The sequence below is a fragment of the Sceloporus undulatus genome, chromosome 1 (genome assembly GCF_019175285.1).
Source record: "Sceloporus undulatus isolate JIND9_A2432 ecotype Alabama chromosome 1, SceUnd_v1.1, whole genome shotgun sequence".
NCBI lineage: Eukaryota > Metazoa > Chordata > Lepidosauria > Squamata > Phrynosomatidae > Sceloporus > Sceloporus undulatus.
This window is the reverse complement of record NC_056522.1, coordinates 58,388,308-58,413,629: the sequence shown is the minus strand read 5'-3', so window position 1 is coordinate 58,413,629 and position 25,322 is coordinate 58,388,308. Positions and strand designations below refer to the sequence as shown.

At 42.1% G+C, this 25,322-nt stretch overlaps 1 protein-coding gene across 1 annotated transcript; it reads left to right on the top strand.

Annotated features, from left to right (window-relative positions):
• Window positions 1–532: 532 nt before the first annotated feature.
• On the top strand, window positions 533–20,741 carry YIPF4 (Yip1 domain family member 4). The gene is made up of 6 exons (XM_042477255.1): window positions 533–775; window positions 3,321–3,483; window positions 7,271–7,442; window positions 11,230–11,307; window positions 13,905–14,018; window positions 17,833–20,741. The coding sequence occupies exons 1-6, from the start codon at window positions 661–663 to the stop codon at window positions 17,968–17,970; spliced, it is 780 nt and encodes a 259-aa protein (XP_042333189.1). The 5' UTR covers window positions 533–660; the 3' UTR covers window positions 17,971–20,741.
• Window positions 20,742–25,322: the final 4,581 nt, after the last annotated feature.

Sequence of the window (25,322 nt, the reverse complement as noted above, 5' to 3'; positions counted from 1 at the left end):
GTGGCACTACAGCTGGAACTACAACTCCCAGAATTCCACAGCATTGAGCCAAGATAGTTAAAGTTAAAGGGGTCTCAAACTGAATGATTTCTGCAGTGTGACCTCAGTATAATCCCACTCTGTTATCTCCCTCAGTGATTCCCAGTAACTCTGGCCTTCCAGGTTTTGGGACTTCAGCTCCCAGAAGCCTCAGCCATCTTGGCCAATGGTCTGGGATTCTGGGAGCTGAGTGAGAGCAGCTTTCCCTTTATGGCCACCTCACAAGAGCCCAAAGCATCATGGGAAAGACTGTCCAATGGGCGGCCATGGCACAAACCAAGAAAACACTACCGGGGGGAGGGTTAAAACTCCCCTTTCCGACTCTCCCATTGGTAGCGCCCACATGGCCCTGGCAATTAATCAACCAATCACGAGGCAAGGCGGCTCCTCCAGCCAATGAGAGGCGGGAGCAGCAGCGGCGGTAGCGGCGGCCAATAGGAAGAGTGTGCCCTGCTAGCCAATCAAAGCAGGCTTTACAGAGGCCCAATAGGGAAGGGGGTCTCTGTGTCGCCTGTCACTTGGCGGAGGCATCCGCTGAGCGAGGGCCTCCGTTTCGCCTCTTCCTCTTCCTTCCGAGGAAGCCTTCGAGGGCCCCCGAGTGAGGCCCCTCCGCGGGCGGCCATGCAGCCTCCCGGCCCCCAGCACCTGCCCCCTCCTGCGCCTCCTCCGCCTCCCCCTCCGCTCTACGCGCCCGGCAACGGGGACTTCACCTTCGTCTCTTCGGCCGAGGCCGACGGTAAGAGGGCAGGCGGCGGCCAGGCAGGGTCCTCCTTTCCCAGGGCACGCCCTTCGTCTCAGCCTCCTGTCCGGGAGGGAGTCCCAAGCGTCCTCCATTTCTGAGCCTGAGAGAGGGTGACCTGCCCAAGGTCTCCCAGGGCCACCGGAGCAGACAGGGCAGGATAGCACCCGGTGCTCACCTGGTTCCGTAGTCCCTGGGTTGGTGCCCTGAGCCCAGACCCAGCCAGGGCTGCTCCTTACCATGCCGGCGTGTGAGTCGCCTGAGAAGCCCTGCAGTCACCCCTCGAGATGCAGAAACAGGGTCCTGGATGCAGGCACCCATTTCTGTGCCAGGCAGAGTGACTGGGGCTTCTCAGAGGGTCCATATCTGGGCAAGGCAAGGTAAGGGGTGGGGGAGCCCTGTCTGAACAGCCTGATTGTGTCACGGAGTTTCTTAGACCTTCACCGCAGGGCAGTGGTCCCCAAACTGTGCCCTTCAAGAGATTTTGGACTTCAGCACCCAGAAGCCTCAGCCATGTTGGCCAATAGTTCGGATTCTGGGAGCTGAAGTCCAAAATCCTTCAAAGAGCACAGTTTGGAGACCGCTGCCTCAGGGTCAAGGCGCTTGACCCTGGGGTCAGACCAGATCCTCTGGATCCATGCCTTTATTGTGCAGGGGTTTTGGCCTGCATCATCTAAACTAGACAAAACCAGGAGGGAACGGGACCATTTTGCCCATGCACAATTTATGGCAATCCTAAAACCTGGCCATGAAACCTTCCAGAGTCTAGTGGGTTTCATGGCCAAGTTTTAGGATTGCCATAAACTGGAAACAACCTGAAAGCACACAACAACGACAACCACTAACAAAGGAAGGCAGGAGAGCATCTGTGGGGCTCTTCCTGGGATTGGACAGAAGGACAATACTTTTCTTTACAGGTTACACTGAATGAGGGAGGGGAAATTTAAACACCATTTGGGGTGGGGATGTTATTAGATAAGTACATCTCGATTATGGCAGACCTAGGATTCATAACTTATGTCATGGTTTCTGGGTCATGCGCTGCTAGCTTGGCTAGTTTCATCTGAGACATCAACATCCTGGAAGGGCCCTGTGGTGCACAAAGAATAAACAAACAAGTGGATAAAAAGCATGACGGGAGAATGTGGATGTGGCAGACCAGCTGGGTAGGTTTGCTGTGGCCTAAAACAGATTGCTAGCTTGTGTGCACAGATTTTCATTACATGAAGAGTAGCTTTTCTAGGCCAGCTGTTATGGACTGTAACTCCCATCACCCATCTTAATGTCCATGACTGACTTGGAGAAGGCTAATGTAGGAGCAGCTGTAACATTTTGATTGGGTTATAAAGTTAATGTGGCTGATAGTCGCATGCACATTTGGTCTCAGGTGATAGGGTGAAGTAATGACTGAGGGAGAAATAAGTTCCACTCAGTTTACTAGTTGAGAGTGGCTGACTGTTCTATCATGAATAATCACTCTGTTCTAATGGTCTACATTTCTAATGGCCTACAATATCTAAAGCTGGGTTTCCCAACCGGGGATGTCAGATGGAATTTCAGGGTGTGTGACAGAGAGTGGCCTGTGTCCTTGAGTGTCCACAAGTCATCATTCATTTGCTCAATTTAGACTTGCATTTTATGCACTGGGTTAAAATATTATTTTTTTAAAGTTCAGTTTGTTCACCCACAGTATTATATTGTATTTGTGGTTCAAATTTGTATTGTATTTGTGGTTTCAATTTGTGGTTTAAAAATTAGAAATTAGACTTCCTCATTTGCAAATGAAGAAGGGTGTGAACTTTAAACAAACATTTCCTAGGAGTTGGGCATAGAAAAGGTTGGGACTCACTGATCTAAAGCATCATGATGCACATCTTTGTGGTCATCTGTTATGCTGTTTGCATCAGTTTGATTTGTCAGATTGGAGTGATTGTATGGCACCTTGTTCCAAAGAAGAAATACTTTAATACCAAAATTTCTTTTGTACTGCACAGATTTATAGAGCTGCTGCAGTATGGAATACAGTCTAGACAGGGACAGTTACGGCCTCTAGAAAGGATGACTGTGCAGTACTTTATAAGAACGATGTTCACATGACTATCTACAGCAGTGGAAGTGTCCAACCCAGTTGTTAAGCTCCCTTGCCCCCACTTGTTGGCCTCTAAGGTCATGTACTAATGTGAAACTGAGGCACATCAAATTTAGTTGCCATCTTTGATTTATAAAAGGATTTATCTGGTCTTGTGTTTATCTGGTCTTTTGTTTAGGACCATACCCAATAGGTTAGATTTGTTGTTGTTTTTAAAAAAAATCTTATACTGTGTGTATGTGTACTTTATATATTTTACCAGGTGAAATGACAAATCTTTAATATGCCATTTCACATGTATGAAAGACAAAAAAAAAAAGTCACATCTTTAGATCACCTTAAGATTTTGATAAAGAGTTGATGTACCAAGACTTGTGTACAGCTGTATATTCCAGATTAGCAGGACTGTTTTCTTGGCTGGCTTCTCACAACTGTGTCCTTTTACCTGTCAAGATCTGAGTGGTTCAATAGCATCTCCAGATGTGAAGCTCAACCTTGGAGGAGGAAGTGGGGAATTTGGTAAAGAATCTACAGCAACTACGTTCCTGAGACAAAGAGGCTATGGCTGGCTTTTAGAAGTAGAAGATAATGATCCTGAAGATAATAAACCTCTCTTGTAAGTAAGCATTAAACAGAGATTGTTACTTTCATTCCCTCTCTATAGATTGTTTTATAGGAAGGTGTGGTATCAGGGATGAACAAGGATGTGAATTAAAAAGTACAAATTAAATAATGTTCTAATGACTGATATTTGAATACAGGATGCTGCTCATGTAATTCATATGTCAGTTGAGGAATATTTTTATACATATATGCAAATATACTCACCATGTCCATACACATATTAAACACACACACAGAGTTTGAATTCAGGACAACACATCATTTTGTACACATGTAGACGTTTTTCAATCCAGCTGTCATAACTATAGACTAGAATATATCTTAAACCTTGATGGAAACAGTATATGAATATGATATAAAAACAAGTTCATTTAAACAAAAACTAGCAAAAAGGTTAGTTTAGAAGTGGAAAACTTGTGACTTCACATGTTTGTTGGATGACAAACCCCATCTTCATTATCCATGCTGGCTATGTCTGACAGGTGCTAGAGTTCAACAGCATCGGTTGGTAGATGATAGACCACTTGCTTTTATAATTTGCTTAAAATGGACGCATTTACATTTATCTACCTTGAACTTTTTGAGCTTCCTTGAACAGCTCTCTTTTTTATAGTGCCATGATCCAGGTTACTTGTTTGTGCCTTGTCTTCCTAGGTGTCCCGCTATGCTTTTCTCTCCTGATGCCTAACAGCTGAACATAGAGCTAATAGGTTCTTAGCACATAGGTCTTGGGGCTTATCTAGCTGTCAGCAACCTAGGATAAGTTGGGATTTGCCTTGTTACTAGTAGTCTTGCTTGTATTGAAAGGTGATAGTGCTTGTCTGGCAGCAGGGGAGGTTGCCAGGAAAACCTTTTTTCTAATATTGTCATTAATTTAACAATGGCTTTCACTAATCTACAATTTTATACTACCTGGATGATCTGGGATGGTCTTGAGCAAGGCATCAAGCTACTTCTCCCATTATGTCTAGAAGGAGCACTAAAGTGAAAGTTGAGTTTCCCTTTCAGTGAATGTGTGCTCATTATTATCATCATCTTCAAAGCTGGAATACATATTGAAAAGGAAAAGTGGTTTTGAACCAAAACTAGCCATTTTGTGAATCCAAGCCCTGAACTGGCTTGTTTTAGAAATTAACCGAGAAGTTTATCATACCTGGCTTTCAGTCTGCAATTAAAGTTGGAAAATAGTGCCCTTGGCAATACTTATTGCATGAAGTCACCTCCAATCCATTGCTGCTGTGCCTACAAAGTGTGGTTAGAACACATCTTTTCATTGATGTGGAAAATCCATCAATAAGTGCCCAATCATTCTGCTGTGCAATTACTCCTCAGGTGTGATACGTTCCTCCCATGGCAGTTCCAAGATTGGGCCGGTTTTCTCCCTCCTCCTCCCCATCCTGCACTATTTCCAAACTGGGTGGTTTTCTTTCTTTCTTTCTTTCACTTTCTTTCATCTTTCGTTTCACTAACATACACTGCCATATTGCTGCATTACATTTATAAATTTTAAAAACCCAACGTCCTGCTGGGTAGGGCATAGGGTAAGGAGGGCAGGATTTAAGGCGGAGTGGGAAAGACATATGAGGCTGTCAATAGCAGAAACCCCCCTGTCATGCTAGTAAAAGGATGTGCAATTAAGGAGGCTCCCAAACTGGTTTTATCCAAAGCACCACTGTCTACTTCATTAGGCAAGATGTTAAAATCATAGGGGCGGGGGGGCGGATGATGTTAGTCACGCTGCATTTTGTCAAGAAGTTGTTGTTGATGTTCAGATGGTGAGGAATATCTGTAGGCAGGCTGCATTCCTTCTGCCATGTTACAAATGACTGGAGAATCCAGATTGCAAATGAAGTAACTTTTTTGTGTTGCTAATGGAATTTAAATTTTATTTCCTGGCCTTTAAAATGCTTGTCTCCCAGTACCACGGCCCAGGAGTAGCAGTGGCCTGCCTACATAGATATCCCTCCATACCATCTTAACTCACAAACCACCAACACTTGATAAAATGCAGGCCTGTGACTAAAATGTCAGTCCCCCCCACCTTGAATGATTTTAAAACCTTGCCTGGCCAAAGGAGCCAGTGGAACTTTGATGCTTGTGTCATATAAGTGTGTTTTTATGGCTGAATAAAAGGTATCACTGTTTTGTAAAATTTTGGATGTTACTGTACTTTGCTATAGCCAACATGGTTACCCTGAATATATTTCTTGGTTAGAATCCATTTTGTTTTACTAAACATAATGGTGTGCGAAAATGAGGCTTGTTTGTTAAAGTCTTAAAGTTTATTTAAAATAAGATCTTGATTTGAATTAGTTAGGGTTGCCATAGTGCCGGACCTCCAAACCGGGGAATGTAGGACAAAATTTTCAAATGTTAGGACACACAAAAATGTGTCTGCATTTGAATTTGTCCTACATTGTCCCCTCGCGAATGCGCGGCGGGAGCGGAGCAACGGCGAGGGGGAAAGCCCCACTAAGGAGGCGGGGAGAGCGCCGGCCTCCGGGGCCTCGCCTATTCCTGGCCCCCGCAGGGACCAGGAAGGAGCGGGGAGAGCGTGGCGATGACCGGGGCGTCGCCTACTTCTGGCACCCCGCAGGGACCAGAAGGAGGCGGGGGAGCGCCGCCATAAGCGCCGGGGCCTCGCCTGTTCTGGCCCCGCAGGACAGGAAGGAGGCAGGGAGAACGCTGGCCATCGCCGGGCCTCGCCTCGTTCCTGCCCCCACAGGGAACCAGGAAGGAGGCGGGGAGAGCGTGGCGATGGCCGGGGCATCGCCTCCTTCTTGGCCCCCGCAGGGACCAGGAAGGAGGCGGGAGAGCGCCGGCGATGGCCGGGCTTTCGCCTCCTTCTTGTCCCCGCAGGACCAGGAAGGAAGGCGGGGGGATGCTGGCCATCGCGGGGCCTCACCTCGTCCTGGCCACACGCAAGGACCAGGAAGGAGGCGGGGAGAGCGCCGGCCATCGCCGGGGCCTCGCCTCGTTCCGGTCCGCAGGGACCAGAAGGAGGTGGGGAGCAGCGCCGCCATCGCGGGCCTCGCCTTGTTCCTGGCCCCGCAGGGACAGGAGAGGCGGGGAGAGCACCGGCCATCGCCAGGGCCTCGCCTCATTCCTGGCCCCCGCGGGACCAGAAAAGAGGCGGGGAGAGCGCCGGCAATCGCCGGGGCTTCGCCTCCTTCTTGGCCCCCGCGGAGACCAGGAAGGTGGCAGGAGGCTGCAGGGAGGAGGGGAGGTTGGCGAGGCTGCGCCCAAGAGGCGCCGCCTCCCTGCAGCCTCCTCTGCCCCAGGCCTCGCTGCCTTCCTTTTCCTCCGCGCGGCCATGCGCGGTGAAGGAGGAGGAGGGCAGGGAGGCCCTGAGGGTTGCCTAGCAACCCCGCTGCAACCGGGCTTTTCTCGGTTTTTGGCTGCACCCATGCCGTGACCGGGCAGGTGCCGCCAAAACCGGGAAAAACCCGGTTGCAGCCGGGTTATGGCAACCCTAAATCTAGTGTTAAATCAAGATTCTTTAATACTTCACTTACCTCAGCAGAAGTACTCCTCATCACATGGTAAGGGTGGAGAAGCATGCAAACATGATTCTTTGCTCGGTCTTGTGGAGGTTTGTCCATAGTGCTGAATCATGATTTAGTGCCAGTGTGAACCAGGCTAATGTAACTAGAATACAAACATGTCTGAAAGTTCTGTATACATATACATTGGAAATACTTTGCAATTTTTGTTCCCTTTCCTAGTGGTCAAATAATTTTAGAGGCAAATTATGAACATCCTATTTTTTGTACCTTTAGGGAGGAGTTAGACATTGATCTGAAGGATATATACTACAAAATCCGGTGTGTCTTGATGCCAATGCCTTCCCTTGGATTTAACAGACAAGTAGTAAGAGATAATCCTGACTTCTGGGGTCCTCTGGCAGTTGTCCTGTTCTTCTCAATGATCTCATTATATGGGCAATTCAAGGTGGGTAAAGAGCTATGCTATGAGCGGTCTTATATTAATTACCAGATGAAAAGGGTATTTCTTTATCCTGTACACATTTTATACATAAAGTAGGTAAACTACTTGGAAATAAAATGTTGGAACCTCTCCCCTCCCTGGTTCTTATTCACCTAGCATTGCTACTACTGCATCTGTTTTTGTTCTTGTAGCATGCTGCAGATATAGTTTCTTCTCCTGGACATTAAAAACAACTGTACTGTCCTCCTCCTCCAGCTCTTCATTGCATGTTGTAAACTTTGTAAGCCTTGCTTTACTTTTAGTCTGTTTTTCCCCAGGTGGTAATAGAATAAATGTTGCAGACTGAATATTCTGGTGTAGTTCCAGCTATAGGTAATCGCTGTGAGTAATAACTTGTGGCTCAGTTCTGGAATATGGTTTTCTGTTTAAGCCCAAAGCCACATTTATCCAATTCTTTGGTGTCTGGAAGAGGATTGAAGTGTGCATGGGGACACACGTTCACAAGTATATTTGCAGTATCTCTTCCTTGATGGATTTAGGTGAATATAAAAATTGCCTAGCAGAGACTTGCTGGAATGATACCATCCTTTATTCCGTTTCCTGTGGTGGCCAGTCAGAAACTTACAAGAGGTCTGCATGCAGTGCTTGGAGGCAATAGTTCTTTCCTGCTTTTGTACTCCAGGAACTGCTATGCAGTGATATGGTGTATCTGAACCTGGAAATACCATAAATTATCATGGCTAGCAGCAATGAACAGACATTCTCTAAAACTACTAAATTTCTTTTAAAACATGTAAGTACTTTTAAAGTACAGTGGTACCCCGGGATACGAAATACCCACGTTACGAAATTTCCGGGATACGAAAAAATCCCATAGGAAATAACTGTTCCGGGTTACGAATGTTTTTTCGGGTTACGAAAAAATTTTTTGGTGCTTTTCGGCGCTTTTTCGCACGAAACGCGGCTTTTCCCCATTAGCGCCTATGGGTTTTCGGCTTGCGAAGGCTTTTCGGGTTACGAAAGCGGCGGCGGAACGAATTAATTTCGTAACCCGAGGTACCACTGTATAAGCCTTTAAATGAGGCGAGGAACACATCTGTGTTGAGGTGGAGGTGGTGGCAGTAGCCAACAAATATGTATGCAGGCAGAGAAACTCCTGAGACCCAGGTGATTGTATTCCCTCCGATTAAAATTTGTGGTAATTTAAATAGATAGCTTAGTTATTTTTGAGATCTGCACCTAACCTTATTTCCCCCCCAAAGTCTTGTTATTTAGAGAGCACAGATTACTGTAACGCAGGCTTTTTAGGAATACAACTATTTCCCCTAGATGTATTTTCATCATCCTCACCAGCATAGAGAAGGATGATGGGGAACTGCAGGCCAACTTCCAGTAGATGATCATGTGTTCCCCATTCCTGGTTTGAGTCAAGCTTCCCACTGACACAATTACATATGTTTTTGGCATAATAGTGCCAATTTTGACAACTAAACAATTCTGCTATACAACTGACTAGAGTATTTACACTGTTTTATTCTTTAGAACAGACTTGACATCTCATTTTCCTACAATATGCGTATTGCACATGTTACTTTGGCCTTGCCAGGGTGGATTTGATTTAAATTTAAATAGTTTAAATTGAGTCTGAGTAGTGATTTACATTGTGATTTAAATAATGATTGAAATAAAATTCAGACTCAATAATGTGATCCCCCCCTGGACTTGCTTATCTCGGATTGGCCTTTTTAGTCATCAATGCGCTTGTAGAAAACGCGGGATGAGTCCTTCCTGAATCTTCGTTCGCGAAGTAAAGCCATTCTTGCTGATATAATCTTAATATTTAACAACCATTTTGTAAATGGTTTCATTTTTAGAATAACTTCAGATCAGCTTTACAGTTATATCAAAACTACTGATGTGTATCTGTGCAGTAGTGGAGGTGGTAGCAGTAGCCAACAAATATGCAGGTAGGGATAGAAACCTCTGAGACTCAGGAGATTTTATTTTTTTCCCCAGATTAAAATTTGTGGTAAGTTAAATAAATAGCTACTATAGTTATGAGTACTATTTTTGATCTGCACCTAATCTTATATTTTCTTTGAAATCTAGTTATTTATAGAGCACAGATTACTATAACATGGGCTTTTTAGGAATACAACTATTTGCCTCAGACAAACACCAACTCCTGCAATATGAGGAGATGTAACTTTATTGTTGCTGCTGCTTCTGAGAACCTAAGACTAGCATGCAGGAAAGGAAGAAGAGGTGTGGAATGAGATGTAATTCTTGGGAGGCAACATTTCATCTGAATGGTCTAAATGAAATGTGTGTGATGGCAGTAGGTGACCAGAGTTTGGTGTGGAGGAAGGGGAGAAGAGAAAGACTTTGACCGGAGATGAAGTGAAATAGAAAGAGAGGGGTGGTGGTGAGCATTCAGCAAGCCCGAGAAATTATCTTGTGGAAGGGCTAGCTTGGGTTGATGACATTAGATGGAAACTACAAGAGAGGAGCTGGCGGCACTCTTCCTTCTTGGCAACTGGTGTTGGAGTTGATGCTGTGGCAATTGAGAGGCGATAAATAGGCTGGCTTTTGGTCCTCATCTCTCTCTGCTTGCCTTATCCCTCCCTGCAGTGAAAGTTACGGAACACTTTTGAACACTTACATGGATGACGAACTGAGAACTAAGATGAGGGAATGTGGGGTTCCTGCTTAATAGCTGAAAGGTGCCAGTTGACAAATTTTGAATACTTGAGATGGGAGTAATGCTGTAGCCAATTAAAAATTTGCATTCTGCAAATAGCATTCTTCTATTAATTAATCGTGTGATTGCCCATTTGTATTGCAGAAACACATGCTATAGCAGAACTTACTGTACAGATTATTTGTGGAACTAATGTCCTTATATCCACTTTATAGAAAAAAAATAACATAGCTGATATTTAATAGAAATGTGCAGCTTACAATTCCTCAAAAAATCAAATATAATGAAAATCAAATTTTAATTTTTTTAAAAAAATACCATTTTGTATCCTGCATATGACTCCATTCTGAATAATTCCATGCCATCTTAGCCACTTCTCTGCTTACCCCAACTCCAGATCATTTACTAACAAATTAAATACCACTAGTCCTAATGCAGTCTTGACAAATCCCACTTTTTTCTTCCTATTTTTTCTGTTTAACTAATTACAAATTAGTTCTCTTAAGCCTTCTCTTAAACCACGAGTCCTAACTTTACTAAGTAGCCTTTAGTAAGAGTCTGTTTTCTTTTTATATTTAGAAACAGTTGAAGGCTGCTTCCATACTGGAGAAATAACCCAGTTTGGCACCATTTTAAGTCTTTGTCTGGTTCAAGGCTATGGAATACTGGGAGATGGAGTTTGTTGTGGGGCCCAGAGCATAGCCTTGAGCCAGGACAGTTAAAGTGGTGCCAAACCGGGTTATTTTTCCAGCATGCATGCATCCTTCAGTTGTTTTTTGGCTTCAGTTCAAAATCATGTATGCACATGTATTCACATTTCTTTTGTGACTATAAAGCTGGAAGTGTGCAAGTACTTAAGGGAGTTTGCCCACATAGTTGTGTGCACTTGATTATATGACTGGATTTCAGCCGTGACATTTCCCCTAAGGACAGTGCATTCATTCATTTCTTTCTTTCTTCATTTGAATTTAAAAGTTGACAGCTTACAAAATTAGCTGAACTGCATCCCTTCATCATCATGTCAAACTTAGTAGTTCTTCATATATACAAAGGATAGTAGTAATTAGATTCTTTTAAAATTTCTTTAAGGTTGTATCCTGGATCATAACTATTTGGATATTTGGATCCTTGACAATCTTCCTGTTGGCCAGAGTTCTTGGAGGAGAGGTAAGAATTTTGTGAAAACTAACTTGTTTTTTGAAAGCCCAATTTGAATTACTTTAAAATTATTTCTATCCATGTAACTTTTCAGAGTTGCATCACCTAGTAAAAAGTGCCCTAAAAAGGGCTCTTAGATTCCTTGGAAACTAATACTTGATCTCTCTTATTGGTTTAATTCAACAATATGGTATCAACCATGATTTACAAAATGTGGAATACAGAATTAATTGCCCTGGTATAGAATCATAGAATTGGAAGAGACCACAAGGGCCATCCAGTCCAGCCCTCTGCCATGCAGGAACTCTCAATCAAAGCATACCTGGCAGATGACCATCCAGCCTCTGCTTAGATACCTCCAAAGAAGGAGACTCCATCACTCTCTGAGGGAGTTTGTTCCACTGTCGGACAGCCCTTACTGTCAGGAAGTTCCTCCTAATGTTGAGATGGAATCTCTTTTCCTTTAGCTTGCATCCATTGTTCCAGGTCCTATTCTCTGGAGCAGCAGAAAACAAGCTTGTTCCCTCCTCAATATGACATCCCACCAAATGTTTAAACAGGGTTATCATATCACTTCTTAATTGTCTCTTCTCCAGGCTAAACAACCCCAGCTCCCTAAGTTGTTCCTCATAGGGCATGGTTTCCAGACCCTTCATCATTTTAGTCGCCCTCCTTTGGTCGCAATCCAGTTTCTCTTTTTGAATTGTGCCCAGAACTGGACACAGTATTCCAGGTGGGGCCTGAGCAAAGCAGAATACAGTGGCACTATTACTTCTTTTAATCTAGACACTATACTTTTATTGGTAGGGGCTCAGGTACACACTATTTGGCAGACTGTATCTCCTTGTATGAACCAGCCTGGACTCTGAGATCCTCTGGAGAGGCCCTTCTCTCTGTCCCAACACCATCCCAAGCATGGTTAGTGGGGATGCGAGAGAGCGTCTTCTCGGTGGCTGCCCCTAGACTCTGGAACTCCCTGCCAAGTGAGTTCAAAATGGCTCTCTCCTTGATGACCTTCTGCCGGCTGGTTAAAACCTAACTGTTCATTCAGGCTTTTAAGGAATACAGTAGTTATAAAGACAGGCTAGGGTGTTGTACCATTTCAAAAAATTTTGATACATTTTTATATGTATAGTTTTAACTTTTAAAAATGTGTTTTATTGGCCTGTTACAGACAGCCAAAATAAAGCTGCTTCGAGTCACAGTGGAGATATGGTGTTTCAATGATGCATGCGTCCTAAGAGTCCAGAACTCACACCAAAGCCATGCTCCAGTCCTTAGGGCTGGAGCATGGCTTTGGTGTGGGTTCTGGACTCTTAGGACGCATGCATCATTGAAACACCATATCTCCACTGTGACTCGAAGCAGCTTTATTTTGGCTGTCTGTAACAGGCCATTCTTTTAATAACTGTTTTAATATTGTAATAATTTCCTTTTTAATGTACTTTTTTCTATGTTTTTAACTGTATTGTTTTTTAATGTTTGAAGCCACTCTGAGTCCCACCTCTGGAAAAGAATGGGATACAAATAAATATAATAATAATAAACAGCTGACATTACATTGGGATGGTAAATATATAGGGAGACTGGAAATTGATGGAGTCATGAGGTGTTATGGCAAAGTAGACAAGGGGACAAAATAAGGGGCTTCCAGCTGCTTTGAAGGTGGGTTTAGATGACACATGAGGTAAAAGTGGTTGGGAAGTGAAACAAAGCACACGCTGGAGCTAAAAAACTGGAGCAAAAAGAAACTAGGGTACTCTGACTCAAAGCAGAAAATGTGCATCTTCGCACCAGCATTTAAGCAGTCCAGCACTAATGCAGGACTGTGTCAAAGCAAAAACGTTATTGCCAATAATGCAATGGATATAAATACAACATATACAAACCACACAGTCCAACAATGGCATGGGGTGAAGGGGGTATGTGGGGGGGGCTCCATGTTTCTTCTTTGCCACTGGACATACTGATGCACCAGTGCACTGTACAAGTGGCGCATCACATGTGCAACTGTGTAGCCAGTCATATGGGTGGGTGTCTAATGGAATGGCATCTGGGCAGGAAGAGCAAAGTAATTGGAGATCACTGGTAGTGTGTTTGTGTAATGGTGTGTATGAATAGTGGACAGGTGGCAAAAAAAAAATCACACAGCATGGCTTGATGCTGTGTGGACAGCCGTTTGGGTCAAATTAGGTGTGGGCTGGGTGAACAGCGAGGTTTTGACACAGCTTTCAGGAGCTTCTTTTTCTTGCCAGTCTGCTCTGGCCCAGGGTGAGGTTGTGATTGTTTTATATGGACTAATTTAATAAAACATCTTAAAAGTAGTCATTTTTTCATTTTTAAAGTTGCTTTCCTGGGCTCAATACTGAGCAGTCATTTGAAGGTTGTGACTGTTTTTAGATACTGTTTTAATTGTTTTTATCTTGATGTTTTTTTTACTTAAACTTGTACGCCGCTTTGATCAAAAATTGGAAAAGCAGGATATAAATAAACTATTTATTATTATTATTATTATTATTATTATTATTATTATGGTCTTTGTTGCTTTTGATAAATAGTATGAGTTATTGGAAATAATGTCTGTTAACATCTTCTCAAATTTTCAGGTAGCATATGGTCAAGTTCTTGGAGTTATTGGATATTCTTTACTTCCTCTTATTGTAATAGCACCTGTACTTCTGGTGGTTGGATCATTTGAAGTTGTTTCTACGCTAATAAAAGTAAGTTCAGTATTTTTGGTAAGAGGATTATGCTCTATATCAGGGGTAGGCAACCTCTTTGAGCCGGGGGCCAGGTTGCTCTCCCGCAGACAACTGGGGGGCCGAAGCCGGGGGGGGTGGAGCTTCTACCCTCCAGGGACGGGGCCGCATGCTGGGGGTGGAGCTTCCACCCTCCGGGATAGAGACACATGCTGGGGGTGGAGCTTCCACCCTCCAGGGGCGGAGCCACACGCCAGGGGTGGAGCTTCCACTGAAGCATCATCATCATCACTACTATCATTGTTACAGCAGACCTTTCAGCAATAAATGCACCAAAAATACACAGAAATGCACTTTGGAAAGTCACACTCCTCCTCCTCCTCTTTCTCATTGAGAGGGGATTTTGCACATAGAACACAGGGCAACTGAAAATAATAATAATAATAATAGTTACAAGCATGGAAACTACTAAAATGCAATTCAAAATTAAAGGCAGCAAGCATGCACACTGTCTCAATCCAAAAGCCACAAGGTGCTGAGAGGGAAGTTTGCAGATAGAACACCCAGGGCAAGTAAAAATAATACTGTAATAATAATCAAGTTACAAGCATGGAAATTACTAAAATGCAATTCAAAATTAAAGGTAGCAAGCATGCACAGTCTCAACCCCAAAAGCCACAAGGTGCTGAGAGGGGATTTTGCTTCAGCTAACCCCCTCCCCCAATGAACCAACCTCTCGCCTTGCTGTGGCTGTGGCCCTGGCTCCCTTTCTCCCTCGCTCTGTACTCCTTCTGCCTTCTCCTCCTTTCCCTGCTCTTAGGCAGGAGGAGGGCGGAGGGCGAGGTGGAGCCTGCTGCAGGCCCACTGCAGCCCCTAGAGCCCTGTTGGAGTGCTCCAGGGGCTGCACCAGGCCTCCTAGAGGGCCGCTGCCATTTTGTTTTTCAAAATGGTGGTGAAATCTCGCGTGACCTTTGCCATCCTGAGATCTCGCGAGACTTCGGCTGCCATTTTGAAAAACAAAATGGTGCCCAGAGCGGTGCAAAAACGGGGGCGATTGGAGGCAGGACTGCGTAGGGGTCGGTGGGAAGGCCTCGGCGGGCCGGATCCGGCCCACGGGCCGTAGGTTGCCTACCCCTGCTCCATATATTAAAATATACCATTTCATTCCTCTGAAGTTTAGTCCATTTTCTCCATTTATAAAAAAAGTGTCAGAATACGATGACCAGGTTCATTAAAGGAATGGACTTTATTTTCTGCTGTAACCAAAACTGGAGATGTACCTCTGTGTGCTTGGACATGGCATGCATCTCTTGTGGTTTGGTGCTTTTTGCAAATATAAGTATGCTCTAAGGGTAGAAAATAAAGGACAGGATCTGAAGAACCAGGCAGTGAATTCTGTAAGAATTGTGTCTTGAATGGCAGTTCCTACTTACACATGGCAAACAGGTTTTGAAATTAAGCTGATATTCATGGCAGAATTTTGATGTGAATTGTGGTTTCTTTATACAAAAGACAAAGAAAAAGGGTTATGTCTACCCATTTTATCAGTTCAGGCATTCCACTCTACCCCCCCCTTCTGTTTCTCCCCACCACTACCACCAAACTTTCACGCTAAAATACTGTGTTAATGGAGGTATTCGGTTGTTCGATGAGATTTCCCATCTTAACATTTTAAATTGTGTGTACCTCTGAAAATATTGGGATTCCCAGACTATCCTGATAAATAAGTTCTGCTATACTGTGATAGCTGCATTCCTTAAAAAGTTACTGTTATAGTAAACTGTGCTCTAATAATAATAGGACTTGCATGAAAAACATGGTTAGGTGCAGATCCCAAAGGATATTACTGATATCTAAGATATTTATTTTATTTGCCACAAATTTTAATGAATAAATTTTAATGGGGACTCTTACCATTGAAAAACATAAGGATATATATTTATGGGAGGAGTGTGCAAAGTATGGCTCCTAAGCCTCTTGAACCCCTCCCTCACTGAAAAAACCCTCAATACTTTAAACAGCTAAGTCTCTTCCAACTCTATGATTCTATACCTGAGCACAGATAAGCATCAGATTGCTGCATCTGCTTCACTCACTCTGGTTCTGGTTTAAAATTTTCATCCCTGGCTTGCAAATGCTTCCTCCTCCTCCTCCCTTCCATCTCAATCTGGTCCCAATTTATAAATTTCATCCCTTCCAAATGCTCTCACACCCTCTTTCCATCCCTCTTATTCATTCCTGTCATTTCCCAGTTTAAAATGTTGCATTGGTTATACAGTGCGCCCGTGTCATACGATTAATGGAGCATGCACCCGTGGCGCTGCCATGCCGCCGCCGCATGCACAAGCCCCATTACTTTCATTGGGGCTCAAGCATATGCATTTTTTATGTGGGAGGGGGGCGGCGGGTCCAGAACGGATCCCCTGCATAAAAAAGGGCACACTGTAGGTCCAAACTTCCATAGAACAGATAAATCAATCAGGCTTGAGCTCCCTTCTTGGTTTTGTGTTCCATCTGCCTGGAACCTAATTTCATAAATTCATTCCTGTATCTGGGGTGCATCAGCATTTTTAGTACAGCAGTGGCCAAGCTAGTTTGTAATTTGTGTCTTTGAAAAACTGATTAGCAAGCTGTTTCCAGATTGTGGCTTTGGACCTTGCATTGTAGGTCCCAAACAGTAGTTTGTTGATAGATTCAGGTTCAGACATTAAAATAAATCAAGATATGTGTATGTGAATATGTGTATCATAATTGCAATACTTGGCCTCAGAAGTTTGAATTTTTTCCTGGAAAATCTGGCCTTAAGTCAAACAAATTAAGCTTGGTCTGAGAAGATAAATGAAGCTTTAACTTGTTTGCATTCAATTTAGATTACAGTATATTGATTGTGATTTCCTGCATGTCAGGGGCGGTTGAACTGGATGGCCCTTGTGGTCTCTTCCAACTCTATGATTCTATGCAGGTTGAGTACCCCTTATCCAAAATGCTTGGGACAAGAACTGTTTCATTTTTCAGATATTGGAATATCCTTATTTATATATACATAGCACCAGTAGAATAGTACTACTGTATTTGTGAGGCTAAATATCTGTGAAATGGCAGGAATCCAAGCAGAGTGTTCAGCACAAATCCATGCCTCCTGCCATTTCACAGACCTTTGCATCTCTCTCCAGGCTCATGTCTCATTGGTTCGCCACTTATGTTGTGTATGAGATGTGGAGCTGGAGAGAGACTGAGGATCTGAGAGGCATATGAACAGGATTATCGCAGCCACTTCCTCAAAGGTGGAAGCATGTGGCTGATAGCAAAATGTCTTAGATTTTTTGGAGATTTTCAGATTTCCAGTTTAGGGAAGCTCAATCTGTATAAAGGCAAATTATTTTGAAGAAGGGCGGACTATAGCCGAAATGTTTTATATCTCTGATGTAATTTTTTAAAAATAGAATTTAATTTAAAATATTCTCTGTACAGTTTAGCCCCATTCCAGTCGTCAGCTATTTTCACTGATATAGAAAAGTCACGAGAACTGTTGTATGAAAGTGATTTCAACTTGGTTTTCTTTTTTTTAACTGGATGGAAACTGTCAGAGGTACTAATATGAGGAGATTATATTATGAAATACTTGCATAACAGGCCTTCAATTTCTGTAATCAAACAATGCCTCACTTGCCAGGTTTGAAAACTCTGATGCTTAGCTCCACTAACTTACAAACCTTGGTTTCGGGTAGTTGTGGTTAAGTTAGAATCTCATGTATTTGTTCTACATCTTAATGATGCTTTGTTGTAATTTTGGGGGCCTCTGTGTGATAACATTTTACCCTTTTATCTTTGTCAGCTTTTTGGAGTCTTTTGGGCTGCATACAGTGCTGCTTCCTTATTAGTTGGAGAAGAATTTAAAACTAAGAAGCCTCTCTTGATCTACCCCATCTTTCTATTGTACATTTATTTTTTGTCCTTGTATACTGGAGTGTGATCTGCTATATTGGATTTGGACAGGAAAAATGTCTTGCTCACTATGAAGGTTGGTGGAGTCACCTGATTGAGACAACAACTGCAAGAGACTTTGTCATATCTGGCTGTCAGGGGTTCGATGGTAATCTAAATATATCTGTGTATTATATTTAAGCAGTTTTACTTACAGTAAAAATTTATAACAGAGTTTTAGGTTTAAGATTTGTCAGATTTCTATTGAACAAAGAACATTGTGTATTTATAATCTGAAACTGCAGAACTGCACGAGTTTGTTACCTGTGCCAAAAGCACTAGGGCCATTTGATAAGTTAAACTGAAGTGGAATTCCAGTTACTGGTGATAGTTCAAAAGTTTCATGTATTCAGCACAGATTCTATAGATGTATTTTTGAATTAGTTTTGGGATGATTGTTCAGTCTGGTAATCAAGACATGACATTTAATGTGGTGCCTTGAACACTCTTGATTTGACTGTTGACTTATAAATTCTGATTTTTTAAAAAATATTTTATGTTTATCTATATATAGTAGGCTTATGATATTTAATTGTTAACAGGATTGACAGATTACATAATAATTGGAAGATCTAAGTGTCTGAACCAACTGTGTATGTGCTCTAGGAAAACATTCTTCTACAATGTTGTTTTTGAAGTCTCTTTAAAAAGTAATTTTTTAATCTGGCTTTACAGTAGTGGTGATAATAGAAGAGAAAATATTAAATTATCGTTATGATTCTGAACAATGTCTTACAGTGGAATAAACATTGGTTCTCCAAAACTGCTTTGTTTTATAACACCTTGATTTGCATTTCTGACCTAATGGTTCAGGGTGTGGTCATATATTGTTTTATGGTAAAAGAGCACTCCTTAATAACAAGATCTCATGGTACCCTTATGACTAACAAATTTATTACAGGGCGAGCTTTCATTGTCTATAGTCCACTTTATCTGGTTTTTGAAGTGTAATCCAGAATTTCAGGACATACAGTACATGTGGAAACTGTGGAAAATAAAGTGGGCTGTAGGCTATGAAAGCTCATACAGTACTATAATAAATTGCTCTTTAAGGTATCTGTGTTATTGCTGCAAAAGCCTAAAGTGGCTATTCCTTTTGATTTTCCTTAATAAGGCTCCACACTTGATAAATTAGAATGACAGGTACTGATTATGCACAAATTTAAATATACATTTTGATGACCAAGATAACTAAATATATTAGTGGCATCAATATTGTTGGTATAAATTAGTTTACCCACAAAAGAACTTCAAGAAGTTGCATCACTAAAGTAATAATTTGTTTAAAGTGTTTCAGCTTTTCCAAAATAGATCTAAAACCCAATCCAGTCAAGGACTTGTGTATATAAGTAGAATTATGTCCAACTATCATTCTGCTCAATTGGTAGCCACAAGCATATCCTGAAGGTGCATCTAGTTGACCAGCCAAAGAATGCAGTCAGAACTTTTACTGATTTAAGTGGGGTGTGATTTAAGTGGGATTTAAATAGGATGCACATCTCCATTCACAATCTTGGATAACTTGTCATGCATTCATCTCTAAATTTATAGTTTTGTTCTTGATTATATATGTCTGATGTTGTACCCTTTTGTGAAAAGGGCGCTAAAGGGCGTTGTTTAGACCTGAACTGTGTGTCAGCCTTTGACAATTGGGACAGCTGAGACAGAGGAAAACCCACAACCTCTGTCTTGCAAACTTGCTAATACATTACAACTCAGATTGCAAAAAGGGTATTTGTATTGAGTCCTAAAAAGTCTATTTAAAATAAAGAATTAATTTTAATTAAATGGAAACAGTATTTGTTATTTTTCTGACTAACATTCTGCTATAGTTTATCACTAAATTACAACAAGGACCAAGTTAGTTTGTGTTAATTCTCTAAGCCAAATAAAACCATTATTGTAATGTTTAAAAGTTGCATAGTAAATAGTCAATATGTAGATATTAAAACATGACCTTATTTCAGTTGAAGTTATTTCATGTTATCAGTGTTCAGGATCACAATCTTAAAAGAGTTCAAAATATAGCTGTGTTAGTCTATAGAATTGGTATGTAGAGAGATCTTGTAGCACCTTTGAGACTAACTGAAAGAAAGAAGTTGGCAGCATGAGCTTTCACAGACTACAGCCCACTAAAAGCATCTGAGGAAGTAGACTGGAGTCTACGAAAGCTCATGCTGCCAACTGCTTTCTTTCAGTTAGTACAAGATCTCTCGACATACTAATCTTATAAGAGCTAGCTCTAACTTTTTCCTGCATATTGCCCTACAAATTCAACTCCTTTAGTAAAATTAAAATCTTGGAAAGCTTGGTATATATGCATCTTTTATGAGTGCATATAGTTTTCATTTCTAAGAATCCAACAACAATCCAACACTGTTAATCATATCCCATGATTACTTGAACAACATATGCACAAACCCATTTTGTATTATTTCATAAATCCACTTACAAAAACTTTGGCGGTAATGGTCTCGTTAAAAACAGCACTTGCTATGTAATCCTAGAGTGACTGTGATCTGAACAGTGCATAACAAAGGGCCTTCCAGCTATAAGATTCTGACTATATTTTGTTATTATTTAACAAAAAAAGGCATACTGTATATTTGAGAAAAGAATTCTACATAAATGAAAATACACTACATTTCTATTTAAGTTTAAATGTTATTTTTGCAACTTTTGTAACGTTATTCATTTATGGACTGGTATATTGATTGAAAAGCTTTTTCTGACTTCATTGTAGACACATTTGGATATAAGTGTGAATGACTGTACTGATGATGAACAATGAAGAAATGCACATGCATATGCAATTGGCTAATTATCAAGAACCCATTTGAATTCTGCATACTATCAATATTTAGTTCCCTAAAATCCTAATTGCTTTCTTAACCTTTTCCCTCAGATGGCTGGATTCAAGTGTATATTTGGACTTAACATCAGTTTTCATACACATGAGCAGAACTACATAATGTTTTCAAGGTGAAATATCTTTTTCATGTTCTGTACAAAGAAAACTATCAACAGTGATTGGATGGTTTCAACTGTTTGGTTTATAACATTAAATTTGATTAATTCCTATTATTAGTTGAAACTGTAAATATAGTAAATGTATTTTAGGGAAAAAATAGAATTGCTTTGTTTGCAGACATTTAACATTTATTTATACTCTAACAAAGAGATAAGAATCAGCATTTCATATTTTTAATTTCAGTGTTTCTAAGAATGTAAATAAATTTTTAGGATTATTGAAAATATTTCCTTTTGTCGTATTTGAAACCTATCTCTTCTGTTGAGCCACTGGGGTATAGCGGTGTGAGTGTTTGACTAGAATTCCAGGAGATGTGGATTCAAATCCCTGCTTGGCTATGGAAACTCACTGGGTGATCTTTTGGAAGTCACATTCTGTCAACCTCAGAGGTAGGCAATGGCAAACCCCTTCTACAAATCTTGTGAAGAAAACACTGTGATAAATTCATCTTAAGGTCCCTGTAGGCCGGAAACAACTTGAAGGCACTCAACCAAAAAATCATTTGTTTCACATCTGCTCAGAGGAATTAGAATGGAGGGCAGAAAGTTGGTTCTTGGCTGTGAAGTTTTGCAAAGGACAAATTTTAAGATGCATAATTTCATTAAAGTTAAAAAGGCCTAGAGCAAAGGTGGGTAACTTGTGGCCCTCCATATGTTTTTAGACTGAAAATTACATCAGTCCTAGCTAGCACAGCCAATAATAAAGGATCCTGGGACCTCTGGTTCAGTAACATATTGAGGTTGTATGTTTCTCTCCACCCTGGTACAGAGCATATGAAACAAATTCTGTTGCATTTTCTAACATTATGTCATATTGAAGATGGATCAAGCTTTTTTCTGCTGATAGAGTGATTAGGACATGGAGCAATGGATTCAAACAACAGGGAAAGAGATTTCATTTAGACATTAGGAAATACAGTATTTGATGGTAAGAACTGTTCAACAGTGGAATACACTGTCTTGGAGTGTAGTAGACTCCTCTGGAGGTTTTTGAACAAAGGTTGGGTGGCCACCTGTTGGGAGTGCCTTGTTTTTGTATTCCTGCATGGCAGAGGGTTAAGAGTGCATGGCCTTTGTGAGCTCTTCCAACTCTGATTCTATGATCCATTATTACAGTATATGGTTTTTAACAACCCACTCAGCTTCATCAGATTTATGAAACATTAGTGTTGTGTTCATGTACACACATACACATGGATGTGGGGGAGAAAGATTCCATCTAAACAGTGAAGACAGGGAACTGAAATGCAAAACAACGAAGAGTCCGAGAAATTTAACAACATTCAGAGTCTGTGGGAGTATTACAGAACTGCACAGCAAACAGAGGGATTGTTAGATCCCATTAATTCAATTGAGGTCAAAGCTTAATTACAAATAAATGTGGCATCACTGAATTTGTTACATCTTGCTTACCAAGGCTTGCTTGGAACCTCTTTTCATGTCAGTTTTGTAAGAAAATGTATGTCAGTAACACCTTTAATCTATCTTGGTAACAAATCAAGTGGCAGGCTAGTAATTCCTGCATTGAACATGTTTCTAGGGAAAGTAATTGCCCAACTACAGGCATATGGCACTGAGACAGAAAGATGGTGGTAATGAGATTCCCATCTCTGTCTGTTTAAGTTATAGGGTGCACTGGTTTGAGTGTTGGACTATGACACTGGAGACCAGAGTTTGATTCCCAGCTTGGCCATGGAAATCCACTGGATGACCTTGTGCAAGTCACTTTTCAGCCTCAGAGGAAGACAAAGGCAAACCGCCTCTGAACATATCTTACCAAGAAAATCTCATGTTTTAGAGCAGTGGTTCCCAAAGCGGTCATTACACACCCCTGGGTGGCAGTGGAAGGTTCCAGGGGGGCAGTGAGAGAAAAGTAAGTATTGGTGTGCAAGAAAGACAAGGGGAACCAGCAGCCTTTAGGACTATGGTGGGGATGAGGATTGCATGAAACTTGTTTTTCGGGTCCTCAGAAAAACCCACCACACAGCCTCACTGATAATTTTGTGTGGTGCTATCTCCCGCTCTGCCTGTCCGTGTGAGTTCACTCCCTCACTGGCATCTTTTGTTAGTACAGTCCACCTGCATCATACGTGGGTGTGCTTTATGTGGCTTTCAGCATATGCTGAAAGCCATGTGGGGAGGAAGGGGTGGCACGTCCCATAGGGACTAATGGGGTGCATGCTGCCACGTGCACAAGCCCCATTCATTTAAATGGGGCATGAGCATACGCGTAATTTGCTTTATGCGGGGGAGTCTGAAATGGATCCCTGCATAAAGCAAAGGCACACTGTAGTGTCAATTAGGAAGCTCTCATGGGGCTTGGGCACAGGGCATTGCTTTTGTGACGTGGAGCAGCACTATTTTGGGGCAGACTGGAGCAAAGATTTAGAGCACATGGTAGTGGGGGCGAAAATGGTAGCAAAAGGGAGCTTTCAAATTTGGGACCCTACTTAAGCTTTGTGAGCTTTGCTGGGATTTGGCTGACAGGTTGGAGTTGCACTGCTGCTCCTACTTTCATCAAACGGAGTGAGAGAAGAGATAGCAGACAGAAGAAACCTCTTTTTTGTGGGAGAGAGTGGGCACTTGAAGCTGTGTGGGGGAGACATGTCTAAAGCTCAGAGCATTTCTAAACAGTGGGGTATAAATACAAATAATAATATGTCTCAGGGGAAGGAGTAACTGCTTGATGATTGGAAAGAGTCCTTTGTCTTGGAGGGGCACCTGTAGTTAAAATATCTCTCTTTTCCAGCCCACACGTCTCCAGAGCATGTGGCTTCTGTAAACCCCCTACACACAGACACACTGGCTAAGCCTTTCTCTGTCCTGATGAAGGATTGAAAGTCCCTCCTGTCTGGGAAGACGCTTCTCCCTTGCAACTGATCACCCTGGGAGCAGCAACCAAGAGGCCTCTTGTCCACACTGGCCTTCGCTTCAAGGCTGGCACTGGTAAGAAGCTTCTTGGTCGCTGCTTAGCCAGCCGCTCAGCTACTGCCCCCAGGATGACAGGGCACAAAGGGAGTAGCAACTGAGCAGCCAAACAGTAATCAAAACGACTCACTTGTGCTGGCCTTTGCTGCAGAACCGACATAAGCAAGAAGCTTCTCAGTTGCTATTTAGCCATTTGCTTGGTTGCTGCTCCAAAGGTGACTGGATGCAAAGGGAGCAGCAACTGAGATTTGGTTGTTTTGAATTTACAGTAGAACAGTAGATCTAATATATATAAAAAATATGCCCTGGAGGTGCTGGGGTTGTTGTCCCAAAGGAAAGGGGGTGGTAGCCCCAAAAAGTTTGGGGACCATCAGAGTAACCATAAATTGTAAATGACTTGAAGCCATCGAAGTCACAAGTTGGAAATTACATTTTTATTTAAACATGTTTTTTAAACATAGCATCAGGACAGAGTGGTTTTTTTAATATGGGGTGTTGTTTTTTTGTTAGTTAACTTATGTTTTTTGTATTTTTTACTATTTTAAGTAGATGATTTTAATTGGTTCTTTGGGGGGGGATTTTTATTGTTTTGTTTTAATAGTATTTTATGCCATGAGCCAACTTGGGTCCCTTTTTGGGAGAAAGGTGGCTCAGTACTGTAATGAAAATAAAACAAATAAATGTAAAGCAAACAACAACAAAACACAGTCAGGATGATCCAGCAGTTAAAGACAAGAATCGGGACACTGTTTCTAATTCACTCCAAGCCCAAAGAAATGCTGCTTCCTCCTGCATTTCAGTAAAAACAAACCCACTTCCCAGCTCCTTTGGCTTGTACACTGGGAGTATGCGCATGCGCAGCATATCCCTAAACCCAGGGGGAGAAACCTCCTTCTGAAGGGCTTCCTCTAAAAGACTACAATTCCCACAAGATTTTGCTATTGACCACATTGCTGGGGGCTTCTGGGAAGCGTAGTCCGGCCAATAGGGACACCCAAAGGCAGCCCAGCCTTGCCCTAAAGCAATGGTCTCCAAACTCTGCTGTTTAAGGGAATTTCGGTCTTCAGTTCCCAGAATCCCAGACTATTTTCCAACATGGCTGAAGCTTCTGGGAGCTGGAGGCCAAAATCTCTTAAAGGGTACAGTGTAGGGACCACTGCCCAAAAGCAATGGAACTAAAGGCAGCGCTGCCAACCTTTATATTACAGAGTGGTGAGAGAAGCATCCCTCTCTGAAGGGCTTCCCCCCAAAAAGACTACAACTCCCACAAGCTTTTCCCATTGGCTACACCATTGAGGGGCTTCTGGGAAGCGTAGTCCGGACCAATACGAAACGCTCCCTTTATATTACGGAACGGTGAGAGGCCGCGTGACGTAACACCAG

Excerpts from the sequence above, each read along its gene's own strand:
- YIPF4 (XM_042477255.1), top strand. The coding sequence starts at position 661 with ATGCAGCCTCCCGGCCCCCAGCACCTGCCCCCTCCTGCGCCTCCTCCG. Across the intron at positions 776-3,320 it reads CTCTTCGGCCGAGGCCGACG|ATCTGAGTGGTTCAATAGCA; the intron begins GTAAGAGGGCAG and ends TTACCTGTCAAG. Across the intron at positions 14,019-17,832 it reads TTGTTTCTACGCTAATAAAA|CTTTTTGGAGTCTTTTGGGC; the intron begins GTAAGTTCAGTA and ends TATCTTTGTCAG.